We start from the raw sequence: 18,835 nt of genomic DNA, 5'->3' as shown, positions 1-18,835 counted from the left end.
CTCAAGAGATACACTAACAGATACAAATGGAATCTTGGCATTGAAATTTCTTGCTATACATGAAAAAAATTGCACACCAACCAATTAGCACTGACATCAATTCAAAACTTTTTGTTAAAATATAAAGTTTGAAATTACAAAAGACCTATTTTAACGTTGTTTTCTTGATACTGTCCATGCATGCTGTTATTCAAAGAACACAGCAGAAATCTTAACAGCGATAATTAAGGAGTTTTAAGTGCTGTAATCATTACAAAGATGAAGAGTGGGGGGGGAGGTATTTCCATAATTTCATGCTGAATATCTTTATTTGAGACCTTCATGAAAATGCGTGCCATTCAATCCACCCTCATAAGGAAATGGTAAATTTATGATTTTTTTTTTAAATGGCATGACAATCACAGTTATTGTCCTTTTTTAAGAAAGTCGAAACCACTTCACACTTTCGGAACGATATGAAAAAGGAGAATTATAAAATAATAGAAGTTAAATGCATTTTTTGCTGCTTAGCTGCTTGGTATCTTTTTTTCAGAAAAAAATATTAAAGTTAAAAAATTCTTGAATAAGATTTAGTGCATATATTACCAACCTAAATTATGCTAACTTTCAAGACATGTTGCACACGCAAATTATTTTTTTTTTCGGATAAGAGTGATGAAACTTGTACTGTCCCGTAACATTTACTTGTGAAAATCATAGATTAAACAATATCACCTGTTATTTGGGGGATATTTCTCTTCTGGTGAAGTCTTATCTTCCCTTAAATTCACGAAGATATCGTGCAAATGAATTCACGTCTATGGAATGGGGATTCTTATACACTCTCAAAAATATGGGCCAATATTGGGTTAAACATGCATGCTGGATGGATAAACAAATGCCAAATATATTGTAAATGCTATGCAATGTTGCGTTGCAATTAACCCTTACAACATGCATTTTGCCCAATATGGGGTAACAAAATACCAAGCAAACATGCATATTCCCTCTTTACCCATTATTGGATAAACTTTCACTCAGTGTTTTTTTTAGAGTTTATACGACAAAATGACAATTATTATTTTTTTCTTTTGCACATTACAAATTCCAAATTATAAACATTAGTTACTCGTTTACAGAAAAAACAACACTGATTTGTTTGTGTACTCAGTTGATGAGACCCACGACCATGCCCAACACGGGTGCAAATCCGTGACGTCATGGTATTCAAGGGGGGGGGGGTGGAACGATAAATCATCTCCCCCTGAACAGTAGGTGTGACGCAAGGATTTACGCCAATGATGCCAAAAGCACTAAGCTCCGTCAAAGCAGATAAAGCAATGTGATCATTGGTTCACATTGCTGCTTCTGATTTGAAACAATTCTTCCTTTAAAGTTGAGAAGTGTCAGATCTCGTGCAATTCAACTCACGATTCTCGAATTAAAACAATGAAAGTTTTGTAATGTGACTAAATATTACTCATTCGGGGATTACCTCGTTTTACCCCCACCCCAACTGTGCTCTCCTTGCACAAAATCCATTGTTTTTAATCCAAGACCCAGCCTGAGCCCTCTGCTTTCCCCCAAGTGCTGGCATCAATTGGTGACATATATTCAACAAAAGAGTGTGTTTATTGTGCGATGTCACCTCTACTTACAAGGATAAATGTTAGCCAAGCCAAGGGATATTGTATAAATAAGATCTGAGCATCGATGCGATAGAGTATTATCATCGTGGATGGTTTAAGCGAGTCCTCTTGAAATCACTCTTCGAGAAATTAACTTCACGGAATCAAAGAAGTCGTAAAGATGCAGGCATTTGTTTTCGTGGTTTTATGTCTGGCGGCTTTAGCTGCTCATTCTCGAGGGCAAGTTCCACCATGGCAACCGGGAGGGCAGCAGGGAAGACAGCCTGGTGGGCAACCCGGTGGTCAACCCGGCGGACAACCAGGGGGACCACCCACTGGGCAACCAGGGGTACAACCAGGCGGACAGCCCGGCGGACAACCAGGCGGACAGCCCGGCGGACAACCAGGCGGACAACCAGTCGTGCCACCTGGTGGGCAGCCCGGCTTGCAACCAGGCGGGCAACCCGGCAGACAGCCTGGCGGGCAACCCGGTGGACAGCCTGGCGTACAACCCGGAGGTCAACCCGGCTTTCAACCAGGCGGGCAACCGGGATGGCAGCCACAACAACCTGCAGGTGGACAGCCAGAGCTTCCTCCGAATAATTTTTCATGCCCACCGATGTGGATAAAAGGCGATGTGTCAATCGGTGGAAGCTGTTATCGGTAAGTTTTATGCTCTCTCCTCATTCCGAGTTTGCAACACATTCCTTCGTAATCTTGTTTGGAATTAAATTAAAACATCCACATACATTTGTACATAAATGGTGCATGGTAGAGAGTTTTCGTAACTACAACGGGAATGAATTTAAGATAATTATCAATAAATGTATTGCAAATATCCGCCAAATGACAATGAACAGCTGAGAGGACTTTGTCGAATAATGATGTACCAGAACAACAGTTTGGTCCTAAATTTTGGAGCCGACGAAAAATTGAAAATTTCGTTTGTCTAGAGTCTAGGACGAAACTGCTGCTTTAATTCACAACTTTTTTTTTACAAAGACTTCTTGGTTATTCTTTGTCATGGAGGCCATTTGGTAATACATTTTCTATGTTCTAGAAGCGGATGCGTCGTGGCAGCGGAAACTCTACTATTATTGATGACCCTAAACCGTAGTCTGAAGGCACAGACCCTGATTGAAACTTTGCTCTACAAGTGTTTCTCCACGCAAAGACTAGCACATGCAAAACTTGCTGTTTCAAGGGCCTTTGGTACTAGGCTACAATTTAGTTCCTTATCAGTTTGCTGAGCAAACCAGGGTCTTTAAACCAGGGACGGCTACCATGACTACACCCACAATGGGTACGTGATCGCAGTCACATCTGACTAGTTACGCCATTCTGCAGCAATGGAGCTGCAGTACCATTCAGTGACACAGACGGGAATTATAGCAAAAGCGGATTTTATTTTAAAGAAAAACATTGAACACAAAAAAGTCGATTGGGTGAATATCAATTGGGAAAACGAATATATATATATATATAGTGACATCATCATCATGATTTTAGGGCAGGGCCAACTCTTCTATTTTCTCAAAACAATAATACAAATACTGACAAAAACGCACTTTTATTTCCACATATTCACCATAGAGAGATTTACATTGTGCTAATATTTTCATGGTTTTAGTAAAGATTCTAGTTGTCTTCTGAGGATATATATAGGGCCTACTTACTTTACCTTTAAAAAAAGAAAAATGCATACTGGAAAATGCAAGATATGGGACTCCCCCTCCACCACAGGGTATTGGAGACTACATTAATTATGTTACCCCCCCCCCCCCCTTCTTCCCAAATTATGTTTCACTGCCGAATTGCATTGCTTCCAATGCCGGCGGGGGAAAATCACTTTTCTGATAATATTGCAAAATAATGTTTCATTTTTTAAATGAAAAGTGAGTCACCAAACTCTTTGTAAGTTATTTTTCAAGGGTACGTCATGAACGAACAATACTGCACAGCAAAAACGGTGGTGTTAACCGGTGTACATAGAGGACCACACCAGTTATTTTACACCGGTGTTAAATTGGTGGTGTTAGTTTTACACCTATAGGTGTTATTACAACACCTTTGGTTGTTACATTTACACTCTTGGTGTTATGTTCAATCTTTATGGTGTAATTTTAACACCTCAGGGTGTGGTCCTCTATTAACACCAATTGGTGTCAGTTTTAACACCAAAGTTTTTACAGTGTACCTTCCAGTGATCACCCTGCACAGTTTTGTTCAGGATGAGGTCACATTAAAGGACAAGTCCACCCCAACAAAAAGTTGATTAGAATAAAAAGGAGAAAAATCCAACTAGCATAACATTGAAATTTCATCGAAGTCGGATGCAAAATAAGAAAGTTATGACATTTTCGCTTGATTTCACAAAACATTATGCACATCCTTGTCGGTGTGCAAATGAGTTCACTGATGACGTCAACCACTCACTATTTCCTTTTTTATTTTATTTTATGAAATGTGAAAAATTCTAATTTTCTCCTCCTTGTCTTGTGAAAAAAATTGTAATCCTCCGTTGAACATGTGGATTTGGCATTGTTTAATACTAAATGGGTAAGTCAGGTTGGTCCTTATAATGATAATGATAAGGTATTTTTTCCCAGGGTAGCCACTTCAGTTCCGAAAACTGTTCTCCCAGCGGGCCCTGCTATTACTAACCGGCTAAGCCAGGCTACCTATTGTCAAATCTGTAAAAAATGAAGTTTTGTATGATTCGAACAATAAAAAAACAAAATAAATAGTGATCGAGGGACATCATCGTCTGTCTCATTTGCATATCAATGTGTTGCGCATATAACTGTTTTGTGAAAATTAAGCGAAACTTAAAAATATCATAACTTTCTTATTTTACATCAAATCCTTAGTGTTATGCTTGTTCGATTTTTCTCTATCGATTCAAATCAACAGTTTTCTGGGCTGGACTTGACCTTTAAACTAATCTACTTAAAACCAAACTGAGGTTACGCCGTTGAAAAAATCTAGTGGCTTTGATCGCTTGTGTGACTGTGACATTTTGGCGATGGTGCAATGCCGATCTCTCGTGAAGGCGAGATCATAGTTTTCGCTCTGCGACGCACGACAGATTCAAGAAGAAGTAAATGTATCGAAAAATTAACATCAACTGACAATGAAAAGCAGGAAGGTCTTCGTCGAAAACTGGTGAATTAAAACAGCAGTTTAAATAGTCTTTGATTCTGCCCGTACTTATCTTTAAAGGGGTGGAATAAATTTCAGAAACTGGCATAATCACTCTCCCCAAAAATGTGACGAAATGTGCGGGTTACACTTGTCCATATTGGCCTGGCCTGTGAGCCGCTTTATGAACCTTGTTATAATGACGAATTTGTAATAACAGATGAAAGCTGCTGAAATCTTTCAATCTGAATGGCTGATAGTAAACTTGTTATTCTAACAACTGTTTCTGAAAGGAGACCCCGAACTTCTTGAACGTCAAATGGGCACCAGCAAGAAAGATGTCCATGAAGATATTTATACAGAATTCGGCAGGCTAACACACGATCGCTTTGAATTAATACTCTTTATTACTATTATTATTATTACATTATTTTTTTGATATTACTATACGACTATTAATATTGTAATATTATAATAGGTATTATTATGATGATTATTATTTAGCATTAACAGCGGCGCAATGAGAACAAAAAACGAGGGGGCTAGATATGTTGTACAGGGCAAAATAAAAAAAAAAGTTGCGAGCGAGCTAAGTGAGCGAGGAAAAATCTCCAAAAATTTTTGTTACAAAAATTCAGTTTTGTGACAGATTTCGACCTAATATTTTAAAAAATAATACCCTATTTGACCCTTATTTCTCTCCTTTTCTTTCCTCTTTTTTTATGGCCGTAATTATTTTAGGGGAGAAGAAGTGCCCCAAGTCCCCCCCATCGGTACGCCTCTAAATATATTAATGTTATAATTATTAAATCAATCTTCATTATCTGAAAAGGCAAATCTTTCTCTCACTTTGTTTCAGTTTTGCAAGCGGACCAATACGTACCCGCCAAAGTAGGCCGTGGGCCGCTCCCGGGTATTTTGAAGGACTCATGCAGCCAGATGCCCAGCGGGCGTGTGAAAATATGATGCCCGGTGCCCACCTTGCAACAATCAACTCCGTAGCAGAGAACGAATACATTTTTAAGTGGGTGGTAGATATGATGGGCACCCAGGCTCCCCCGGCCTGGATCGGTGCTTACACCGACCTCATGGGCCGGCAACACTGGTACGGCGGACAACAAGGCCTGACCCCAGGATTGTGGGAAGAACCACCGCAGGCCCATGAAGGTGCGGTTATGTTCGACGTTCAAGCTCGGACCCAATGGAATAACCAGCTTGACCTGGAGCCAGTTTGGAAACGAGAGGATGTTGAAAACTTCCGACACTTCATCTGTGAGTACACCCCAGCAGCGTCATCCGCACCCCAGGAACCCCCTCCAACTCAAAGACCACTCCTACTCAACAACAATCCTGTAGGCTTTCGCAGACAAGGGGCCTTCGGAGGATCCCGCCTTCATGAGATTCTTCGTAAACCTTCCAACTTAAGAATGAGCCCGTACCTAGCAGTACGGCCTTGAGGCTTTATAGCAACCCCTTGAACTTCTCTGTGATAAGAATGCTACATTCGCACCAACAAAACCGACTCTAATTTGACCGATAACATACCGTTCGAAGCAATCTAATAGCTTTGATCGTTCTGGAGTAGAACCCGTTGGTGTGATCTTACCATGAACTATTACTTACATTCATTCAGGCATATTGAAACGCATCATCCACCATGTCCACTGCAAGTCGAACCTGAACATGCTGAATCGGGTCCCCTGGTCCCGCTGATGGTCTTGTGCAACAACGAAGGCTTGTTCCACCCCGCGGGTTTTAACACAGCAACACGCATATCAAGGATGATTATTCCGAAAAAACAATTGTACCAATATCTGCTCTTAATCAGGTTATTATCCATAGACTTATGAACTTTTCTGTTTGTCCTCCGTTTAACAAGCGTCTGACTAAATTCGTTTTATTCCTTCCTTATATCATGTCTCTGGAAAAGAAACGGGACCTTACTTCAGGACTTTAGAGAAATGAGTATACACTCGTACGGCAATAGATGAAGCGACCAATTATACTCGTAAGCGACGGAGTTTTTTTGTGTTATACATCGACTTTGACTGTGATGGACGGAAAGAGAAAATTGCTTTCAGTTATCCCGAAAGTGAATTATAGCAAATTATATGAAACATCTTTTACCACCATATTCACATGTACTTGAAAATCGAGGGGTGTTCGACTGATGATTGTAATGTTCTATACCAATCAGCCGAATATGTGCCTTGCGATTTGGCGGCACAAAATCCTCCTTTCATTCTGCTCTTTTTCTAGCTAATCTGTGAATTTTGAAAACTTATTCCTTCGTTTTTTTATTTATTCAAACATTAAATGCGTTGTGTATATTATGAAAAGGAGAAATGTTTCGTCTATCATTAAATGACTTTGAATATGAACAAGGATTTTTTCTTTCTTTTGCTTCGTTTAAAATAATAACCTTCAAGAACATGAAGAACAACAACTTGAAATACAGAACGCCCCTTTCAAAGCCCCTTTCACAATTGATCTGCGATCGCTTGCGACTAACAGGTTGCAACAAGCATCAATTCCGATCTATCTCATGAGATCGAAGAAAGGCATTCACAATTGCAACAGCTGTCATACAACAAAAACAACCAAGTTATACCATGGTCACATTTGTTCTACGGCGGCCGTACGGCGAGTCAAAAACAGTCGTTTTACCATTTTTGTATCAGCTAGATATAGGTGGTTTGAATAAAAAATGAATAACTAACGGCTGTTTTAAAAACGAATAAAACGGCTGTTTTCGACTCGCCGGACTGCCGCCGCAGAGCAAATGTGACCAAGGTATTAGCCGCATTTACTCGCATAATACCTCGGTCACAATTGTTCTACGGCGGCCGTACGGCGAGTCGAAAACAGTCGTTTTAACTGTTTTTGTACCAGCTAAATATAGGTGGTTTGAATAGAAAATGAATAAAACGTCTGTTTTCGCCTCGCCGTACGGCCGCCGTAGTGCAAATGTGACCGAGGTGTAATGCTCGTGCGAGTGGGCTTGCGCTAATATGCGAGTATTGAACAAGTGATTTGCGAGTCGTTGCGCACCAACGTCGATAGTGACACGACCGTGAGAGTCACCATAGGCCATAACCAACATGACCAATGCGACTGGTCGTAATGGTCGTATGATCTGATGCCAGTGAATCGATAGCAATTAATCTCACTTGGATTTCGAACATGTTCAAAGTTCAGATGCAACCAGTCACGACCACCCTGGGTGCGTGCCTACGGCCTTCGATTGGTGCTCCCAAGACCCCAAGCGATTGATCGCCCCCCCCCAAAAAAAAAAATGTTGCAGTCGATTTTAAACTGATTGGGGATCAATCATGAAAATGGGCTCACAGACTCAGTGAGAAAACACTGAGAACAAAACGTTGTAAAGATACACCAGTCCGTACGTGTAGTGAGATTAGTGGCGTAGCTAGGATTTTTCGGGGGGGAGGGCACTAGGGGTCCTTCTTTTTAATGGGGGCACAATTTTGGATGAGTGTGAATGAATCACAGGGCGGATCCAAATTTCACAAATGGGGGGGGGGTGAATTTTTCTTCACCAATATTTTCCCCGATCGGCAGCTTAAAGTATGACCCCCGCAGTCACTTCTTAACTATATTTTATATATAGCACAACGTAAATATGAAATAATCTTATAGCCTTATTTAAATAGTGCGAGCGCGAAACGCGAGCTATTTTGATTATTAATATTTTTTTTTTTTTGGGGGGGATGAATCTGTGATTTTGTTACCATTGAAAGTAAGGTTATCTTTAGGTATAGTCTCGTTTTTTGTTCCCATTATTTCTTTTATAACTTTCCATGTAGCTCCTGAGTTGGATTTTACCTTTTGTAATATGTTTGAGAAATTTAACTTGCGAGAAAAACGAATTAACTTTGTTAATTTGTTACGATACGTTTTGTACACAACTAGACTTATATCCGTAGGGTTTTTCAAATGTTGCTTATAAAGTCGGTTTCTTGTTTCTTGCGACTGGTAGTAATGGTCGTATGATCTGATGCCTGTGGATCGATCGCATTTAATCTCACTTGGATTTCGAACATGTTCAAAGTTCAGATGCAGCCAGTCACGACCACCCTGGGTTCGTGCATACGGTCTTCGATTGGTGCTTCCAGGACACCAAGTGATTGATCGCCCACCCCCCCAAAAAAAACAAATAAATGTTGCAGGCGATTTTAAACTGATTGGGGATCAATCGTAAAAAATGGACTCAGAGTGAATACACTGAAAACAAAACGTTGTGAAGATACACCAGTCCGTACGTGTAGTGAAATCAGTGGCGTAGCTAGGATTTTTCGGGGGGGGGGGGGCATTGGGGTCCTTCTTTTTTTAATGGGGGCGCATTTTTTATGTGTGCGGATGAGTCACAGGGCGGATCCAGCTTTCACAAATGGGGGGGGGGGGTGAATTTTTTTCACCCATTTTTTCTCCGGTCGGCAGCTCAAAGTTCCTTTTGTGTGTGTTTCATGGAAAGTATGCCCCCACAATTAATTTTTAACTATATTTTTCATATAACACAACGTTAATATGAATTAATCTTATAAGCCTTATCTAAATAGTGCGAGCGCGAAGCGCGGGCAATTTTCTTCTTTTTTTGGGGGGGGGTGATTTCATGTATTTTGTTCTGACTCGAATCTAACATTCTGGGCAATATTAATGACCTGAACAAGATGCCTATGTAACAAACTATTTACTTCGAGCGCCAAGCGCGAGCAGAAAATAGGAACTTGGCAAATAATATAATTTCAGCATGAACTGAAAACGTTGATATTTAGACCATTATCGAATAGGCGATGCGAGCACAAAGTGTGAGCGATGATTTTGTATCGTGACATGATTTTTTTTTAAAGTCTTTCCCTCACCTTATTTAATTAACTCGTCTCCCTCCTCTTATGTCCTCTTTTACCTTTTTTTTTCTTTCCCCCTATTTTCTCGTTTTTGTTTCTCTGTCAGGGAGGGGTGCCTCGGGCTGCCAATGTGTGAAAAACATATAGGCAAAGTGATTATTGGGTTAAACAAGAAATGTAAATGATGCTGAAACTGGGGCCCTTCCATTTTTCCCAACGCAAAATATATTTTAAGGGGGGGGGGCACACCTGTCCCCCGTAGCTTCGCCCCTGAGCAAGATGGCTACACCAAGCATTTAACACCAGCCGTGAATTCACGATGTTAGTTAAATACCCTCTGGTGTTATCACTAAATGTTATATCATTAACACCCAGCCTGGGTTGCGGTCCACTCACATCAGTGTTTGGTGGTGTGGATCCCTCGAGAACCCCAAATTCTTATTTTAATATGAATTATTCACGTTGCTTGACATGTAGATACCGTTTCAGTTCTTTAATAACTTGGTCACATTTGCTCTACGGCGGCCGTACGGCGAGTCGAAAACAGTCGTTTTCACATTTTATGTACGAGCTATATAGAGGTGGTTTGTATGAAAATGAACAAAACAGCTGTTTTCGACTCGCCGTACGGCCGGCATAGAGTAAATGTGACCATGTTATAAGGAATCTGGTTTGAGGTCCCTTTGTGGGTGCGTATGTGTGTGTGTGTAATCTTTTTTTAAAATAGCTTTAAAAATCCCGCAATATGAGTGGATTCTTTATCTGAAGTGCATTAATAATTCTGAACTATAATTTAAAATCTAAAATTTGGTAATATTTAGATGGATTTTGACTGAGTAATAAAGGTATTAAATAAGCTTTGTGATCTCGTGGTGTCTAAAAATGCGAAAACATTTTTTATTGCGTATTTCTCGAGACCTTTCAAATGGGTGAACTTGAAGCTAGACAGCAACAAAAAATCAGACACATGAACCCATGTACATCTTTGCATATTTCGAACATTTAGGTGGTAAAGTAACTAGGAAAAATTTGTTGAAAATGACATGGATTTTATTTTTACTGAGGAACGTCTGGATACGCTCTGGTAGTGAACGGGCAATTGATGCGGACAAAAATACGCGTTTTGAATGTATCGGTAAAACACTCTATATATAAAAAGTTTGGAAATCTGGCTTTGATCGATGATAAATCCTCGGCTTTAGTAAATATCAATGTGTAATTAATATCAATGAACAGATCATTTAATGTTCTTTAAAATGATACCCTATATGATATGATTATGGTTCACATGGAGGTGCAGTGCCTTGAAATGTGGGGCAAGGTCAAAGTTCAAAAGTTGCGAAATGACACAATATTGAACATGTTGAAAGTCACTGTTCTTTTTTTCCGTGGTGATGAGTTTCTCAGCGGTTTCTTTCAATTTTTTTCATGCACCTAAACATCAACATTATCTGTACAAGCAAACACATAACAAACAAAGAAACAAACATATATGCATGGGTATTTCAAACCAAGACTCAAACCATGAGTCACAGAACCATTACTACATAAACCAGAACAAAACATAAAAAATGAAGAAGCAATGGTTTGATTTTAAAGGATTTTCATCTCGATTGACAGACAAAAGAATCATGTTCTGTATGACCCTTCATGACCTTTTCTGCTCGTTTTGCAGCTTTTCAATTCAGACCTCGTCCAACACTTTTGAATCCTGCTCTTTTCGTGACGGCAGGATCATAACAAGCATGGTATCATTTTAGAGCGAATTAAATGATCTTTTAAATGATGTCACAAATGCATTGTGTAAAATGGGGAGTTGGGAGAAAGTACTGGCTAAATTCAGATTTCCAAACTTGTTTTGAAGGGTTTAGATGATAATGGATGATATACTCGAGTGTAATTCTATCCAAAGCCATTGGCCCTCCAATATTTTCTGTAGACTTGCTTGAAAGTAAAATCATGTGTTAAATAGGGTTTTGCGTTTTGGCAATGTATGTAGTATAATGTGTCGTTTATTATGCTTCGTTGTTACGTGGTATCACCATTTTAGTGTTTAGTGTTTTAGCGTTACATTAAAAATGCGTATTTTGGCCTGCATAAATTGCCCGACCAATGCCACAGTATATCGTTAAAATGTTCAAAATCCGACCGAGCGTCCCATAGGCTCGTCGTTGCATATAAGACCGCTGCGCATGCGCGGGTGAGTGTACACGTCCGACAGTGAAAAGCAATGCGATGCGCAGCATTGGGCACGATGGCACTAAAAGACGTCATAATGAACTTTATGTAACTCGCATGTAAACGACCAAAATTGATGATGACATATGTGAAAGATTTGAACCTTAAATAAGGCATCTTTGTGATAGATTTTCAAAATAAATTCTGGAAATTACATCGCATTTCACAAATTCTACCGTTTTTTCTTTCTCTTTCTATTTTTTGGGTGATGTGATTTTTATTCAGCCATTCATCTATCTATCTATCCATCATCTATCTATCTATCTATCAGTCATTTATTCAGTCATTCACTTATCTATCTATCTATCTATTTATCTATCTATCTATTGATTATAGATATTTCATTTTATTTATCATTATTATCATTATCTATTTATTATTTGTGTGTGTGTGTGGGGGGGATGCCCATTCCTTCCCTACACACAAGACATTCAGCTTTTAGGATTTGAAGAAAAAAAATCCCACTGTTCTGAAAAATAGATATCTAGTAGGTATTCGATAGACTAATTTCCATTCCCTCCCTACTAATTCAAATGTGGTGGCGTTGTGGCGTGCGCCTGTAATCCAAGCTATGTGGGGGAAGTTACAAATTGATGCAGAGGTTCGAACCCTGGTAACGTCTTTCGGATGGTGACGTTAAAAGTCGGTCTCAGACGTAAATAATCATATCTGATTGATACACATCTGACAAAAACTCAAATACACACACACACGCTCAAATGTTTTTTTTTCTCATAGATATCCCAGCTCCATAAGATATACACACTTAAATTGTTCGGTAACATAGGCTGCTGTCCACTGTGTTGGCTAATGTATGTTGGTAAAAAGAAGCATATATATTCTGGGCAATTATTATCGGATTGAGCAAATTTATTACCCAAGTATTAATTCTGATTACCCGATTTAGACAGATTTTAACCAATAATTGTGTGGACAGTATGTTGCCCAGGGTTGGTTGACCTTAGGCATACCACACTAAAATCCGATTGGCCAAAATCCGCATCCGGGAAAGTGGTTATTTTCAAGATGGCGTCCAATAATCCCGCCATTCACTGGAAATGAACATAATTCACTTATCATCCATCGAATCCTATTTTGGTATATACTCCAGGGTCTAAGGGATAAAAAAGATACTTTGATACAGGTAAGAGTGAACATAAACACTCCAGGGTACCTGAAAATTCAAGATGGCGTCCTCAATGGCTGCTGTAGCCTTAAAATCCACAATAAATCTATTACTTATTAAGTGGCATAATCCAAATTCTATTTAAGCTGTAGATTGGGAAATGTTAAAATGAAAGTCTGTGCTCTGGTATACCCACGTACTCAAGATGGCTTCCAAAAAGAAAATCTTAAATCCCTGCTGACACTTAGCCCAACCCAAAATAAGAAGACGGGGGGGGGGGGGGGGAACTGATGATACTAGTCCAAGTAATTTACCCTTTATTTTTTAACCTTGAAATCATTTAGTATAGAGAACAAAATCATAGCTCTAAGAAGGATTTCTAATGAACTTTGCCAATTTTTAAGTAACGGCAGTCATTTTAGACTCTATATTGGGAAGCCATCTTTGATTGTTGCACATACTGAATTGCCGACACTCCTTGAAACTTGTCCCAGTGTATCATTTTACCCTTAAAACATGGTTCAGAAATCAAAATAAAATTACCCTGTTATTCATATTTTGCTTTGTAATTTGCTTAGTCAATCCGTTTGAAATGAAGAGAAAGAATAAATTCAATCAATCAACATAATCAATCAATATTAAAGGTCAACTCCACCTCAGAAAAATGTTGATTTGAATCAATAGAGAAAAATCAGACAAGCACAATGCTGAAAATTTCATCAAAATCGAATGTAAAATAAGAAAGTTATGACATTTCAAAGTTTCGCTTATTTTCAACAAAATAGTAAAATGAACGAGCCAGTTACATCCATATCAGAAAGTCGATGATGTCACTCACTCACTATTTCTTTTGTATTTTATTGTTTGAATTATAAAATATTTCAATTTTTACGAATTTGAAGATTAGGACCTCCTTGCCTGTAGCACAAAATGCTAAAACAATGAAATTTCACGTGTCAGGGAGGAATGAAACTTCATTTCACATGAAAATGACGAGAAAATAAGAATATTTCATATTTCATATAATAAAATACAAAAGAAATAGTGAGTGATGTCATCAACTCTCTCATTTGGATGTAACTGGCTCGTTCATATAACTATTTTGTTGAAAATAAGCGAAACTTTAAAATGCCATAACTTTCTTATTTTACATCCTATTTTGATGAAATTTTTAGTGTTATGCTTGTTGAATTTTTCTCTTTTTATCTAAATCAAGTTTTTGTTCGGGTGGACTTGTCCTTTAAGTGACTTATCACCCATTCAAGTGTCAGAAGCTAGACTCTATTCTTGGAAGCCATCTTGGATTTTTGTACATACCAGAACATAGAATGTCCTTGGCAACTCGTCCCAGTGTATCATTTGACCACTGAATAGAAAATGCCACTTTTTTAGGCCACGGAAGCTATTTTGGACGCCATCTCGGATTTTCTAGGTTCCCTCGAGTGCCTATGTTCACTCTAATCTGTATTAACAAATCTTTTACCCCATAGACCATGGAATATGCACGGAAATAAAATGTTTATCGTGAACAATGAGTGCGTTATGTCTATTTTCAGTGAATTGATTTGATTTGATTTTGATTTTATTGTTTACTTCTGCAATTACATCATTCGTATATAATACATTTTCCATAACATATAACAAACATAGTATATTGAGAACTTTTTTTGGCATGAATCATAACTAAATGTACTAAAATTATCATTACAAACAAAACTGATCTCATACCAAATTAGTTAACATTTACAATTTGCAGGAGAAGGATTGTCATCATAAGCAGATGCTTGAAAAAATGACAATCCCAGGTTACAATTCATTGATTAATATAATACATTAATACAGCAGAATCGATATACAGTACATTTTATGATTGGCGGCTATCTTGAAAAAATAACACTTTCCCGGATGCGTATTTTGGTAGATTTTTATTGTTATTTCTGAGGTCAAGTAGTACCAGAAACAGTTGAAAAATCATTTATTGAAATATCTTTATAGGGCCAAACAATATATTGACCCGACTATCATGACTATAGATATACATTTACATCACAAGATATTTCTCTTAGCCTGGTCTGCTTAACTGAATTGGAGTTTGATTTAAGCTTTTGTCTAAAGCTGTGGTTTAACTAGTGTTATTTGATTACATATATCTGTATTTGTACTTTGTTATTGGTTGTGTTATCTATTTTATGAGGGGCCACATTGTACAAGCATTGCTTTTTAGTGGGTCCCTCCATTTCCATCTTAATTTAATTTCTATTGAAAAATAGTATACTTATTTCAAACCTCTAATGTGTTGCCCATATTGTGTTAAGTTTTTTTTCACAACATATGTATTATTTTTGTTTCTTTGCAATGGATACAAATACTTATGTTTATATATGGTATACAATTTGTTTTTATTTGATGGAAGTGAAATAAATAAAATTCAATTGAATTGAATTGAAAACTATGGATAGCCAATCGTGACATTAATCTATATCTGAAGTGGTCAATATTTCAGCACAATGACTCTCTAGTCAACCTTGATTGTCTTGGAAAGATAGATAAGATGACTTTCTTTACCATAAAAATATCCGGAAAGAGTACAGTAAACATTAGAAACATGCAATACAAGGAAAATATTGACATGTCTTGCTTCCCATAATTTTAGCACAGAGTTGGACCACGGTCTAAGTTATGACCGACTTCAGAATGATAGGCAATATGGGTCTGAGTATTTTGGTGAATTTGGTGGAGAAATGTTATGTTTCTTTTTAAAAACAAAGACAAATCAAACACACCAATCAATCAGACTAGGAAAAAAGGGGGGAAAAACTAAACAAGCAACAATAAACACGGCGACTCAAACATCCTAACTTTTTAGCTATACGTGATCATTCAAGAAAAATAAGCACTTGACAAAATAATTAAGGTTCGATGAATTCAATTTATAATCAAAATGATTTGAATGCTTTCTTTGACAAATTTACAGAGTGTTTACAACTAAAAGAAATGCCTGTATAATTTATCCAATAAATCGAAGACAGCAAATGAAGTTATGTCGAATATTCAACGAAATAAAAGCTCTATCAGTTTAAAACAGATTAAGTAACAAAATAGGATATAAACTCCAAAATAGGCCAAAGCGTTGAGAAGTTGACTTGTCTACAAAAGTTCGATCTACTTGGCGAATTGAGTTGTTCGACCAGAACTTGGAATGATGAAATACGTAGCTATCGGCCTGCCGTATACATCGGAGAGTGGAAAACTCGTAGATGAATCATCGATATCATGCAGGACAAAAACTCGTCTATGGTGAGGGTCTCGGTGGAACCCGATAAATATCAGGAAAAAGAAGTAGGTAAAAAGTCAGCTAAAACAGGAATCCATTTCTCCTCTACAAAAAGACAGCCCAGACAGCATCGGTGAGGTACGCCGTTGGGAGGTAAGCCGACGATCTCGGGGAGATATTGGTTCAAATCCCCATAGAAAAAGATGTAACCAAAAATGAAGAACACAGACGACTCTGCTGAAGTATCAGCAACCGGGCTTTTTTAAAGAGTCCCGTATCGTCAATTAAGAACGCACGAAACCGCCCTTACAGGGCGAGATCTATAATTGGTAATTTTTCGTAACCAAGAAAAACATTATTTACATATTATTACTAAGTCCGTGTCTCTTAGGGTGGTACAACACGTGTTGGAAATGCTTTCTTTTGAAATTCATCTGATGTTCGGGTAATACAGTCTTTTAATAATAACAGGTGTATATTTCTTTGCGTCTAACTAAAAAAAGGCTAAATTGCTTTTGATTCTTTTTTACACAGTATCACATGAACGTATTTCAGGCTTCTTTGATATCCTAAAATAAACTCAGAAATTGTCACTACAGAGTCAAAACACAGATTATCGCATGAACATTTTTTTTACAGTGAGAACACATCGTAAACACGGTACGATGGGTGTACCACAGCAGTAATAGGGAGATTTCGTATTTACTATGGGGAATCTCTTTACAACGCATCCATTCCTTTGAAAATGCCATTAAAATCGCAGTGGAGAACTAATAAGAAGCTTTTATCGAAAGTTGGTGGATTGGGACAGCAGATCCCAGAAAGTAGTTGGCAACCAAAGCGGCCAGGAAGAGTGCCCCATCCACCGGGGGGGGGGGTTAAAACGCCACATATTTCAACTATCAAATGATGCAAGCGCGAAGCGCGAGCTGAAAATTATGACATTTATACCCGAAGAATGAGATTCTAAACACTTTTTGTAATCGTGAAAAGGATAAGTATATAATTAATTAATTGATGTGAGCGCAAATACTACTACTTCTACTACTACTACTACTACTACTACTACTACTGCTACTACTACTACTACTACTACTGTATTGTTATACAATAGTTATTATCATTGTATCGAAAAATGAATTGGACTAACGAGATGGAATACATATTCATTAATTTTTAAAAAGGTATTTCCAACAAATGTAGGATAAGTAAGGGAGCGCATAAGGGGGCACTGTGAATAGGACGACTAACCCTTTGTTTTGTAAAAATCAATACTTTTTCTAATCATTCTAGATGAGTATTTCCCCGAGACCTAAAACCATAATAAATGAGAGGGTAAAATAAGTGAAGGTTAAAACATAATTTTTTTTTATTTATTTATCAAAATATACTTATTCAGGAAAAACACAAGATCAGTATAAAAACACTGTTTTACATCAAGGTCCTGAAAAGGTTAAAAAGTTGCATCAAAATTCTAAGCTGATATAAGAATACGACCAGCTGCATATGATAAGCTAAAAAAAGAATGACAATGGCAGTTCATATTACGCAATTTTATTGAGAATCAGTATTACAAGTTAAAATGAAAAATGAAAGAAAAGAGGAACCATAACCATTTGCAAACCTCGTGATTCATTTAAAGAGTAGGCCTACACACTACGCACCCATCCATCCATCCACCCTATCACCCAACACACATTCACCCACAATTAATCACAATCAATCACAATCAGTCAACCCCACCCAGATTAATTCATAAACTATCAAACAATCACGGTAGACAGATCACCCTGCAACAACACATGAATAGAAACAATCCACACACGACTCATTCTCTAATTGTAAAAAGGAAACGAAGCTTGTGTCGAGTCAGAAGTGACTGACTGGTGGTGTTATTTGTTCTTAAATCATTTTTTACAATTTTAATTACCATGGCAATTTATTGTATCCATTGTTTATTGTACATACATATTGAAAATGTTTCTTACTAGTTTACAATTTCATTAATTTAGCATAATTGTTTGGTAATTGTTCTTGATTTCTTCCGTTTTATTTCCCTTACTTTCTTTAAGTTACTCTCATATTAGACAGTTATTTGTGCTGCTCTTTTCTCATTTTCAATTATCAATACTGAATCTACTGAAAGCCGTTACAACAAATTTCCTTCTAATTCTTCTTTAAACCCATATTACATCACAATAATTTTATTTTAGGAGTAAATCATTTTTCCAACAAATGTACTTTTTCAAAGCTATCTAAAGCTAAGACCACTTCTTCATTATTATCATGATTTTACCGTAACTATTTTTGTAATTTCTTGATTCTTTTGTAACATTGCTTTTTGTTGATTTTATGTACGGTATATTTTCATGCTTTTTTGTAAAACATAGCCAATTCAGCTGTAACAAGTTGCGATCATTTGTTCTAATAAAATCTTGAATCAACGTCCAGGTCCCCACTCAATACAAATGATTCCACAAAAGGTTTATAATTTAATGAGGATCATGGCAATAAAAGTTATTGTAAATTTGTTATTATAACTAGTTTTTTGTTAAACGGACCACTGTAATGTAATACTTGTTAT

General features: G+C 37.5%; 1 protein-coding gene across 1 annotated transcript; it reads left to right on the top strand.

Annotated features, from left to right (window-relative positions):
* The first annotated feature begins 1,587 nt into the window (after positions 1-1,587).
* Positions 1,588-6,510, top strand: LOC121406029 (30 kDa spicule matrix protein alpha-like). The gene is made up of 2 exons (XM_041597034.1): positions 1,588-2,270; positions 5,608-6,510. The coding sequence occupies exons 1-2, from the start codon at positions 1,789-1,791 to the stop codon at positions 6,203-6,205; spliced, it is 1,080 nt and encodes a 359-aa protein (XP_041452968.1). The 5' UTR covers positions 1,588-1,788; the 3' UTR covers positions 6,206-6,510.
* The last annotated feature ends 12,325 nt before the right edge of the window (positions 6,511-18,835 follow it).

The sequence above is a fragment of the Lytechinus variegatus genome, chromosome 19, assembly GCF_018143015.1.
Source record: "Lytechinus variegatus isolate NC3 chromosome 19, Lvar_3.0, whole genome shotgun sequence".
NCBI classification, from domain to species: domain Eukaryota; kingdom Metazoa; phylum Echinodermata; class Echinoidea; order Temnopleuroida; family Toxopneustidae; genus Lytechinus; species Lytechinus variegatus.
This window is presented reverse-complemented; position numbering and strand designations above follow the sequence as displayed.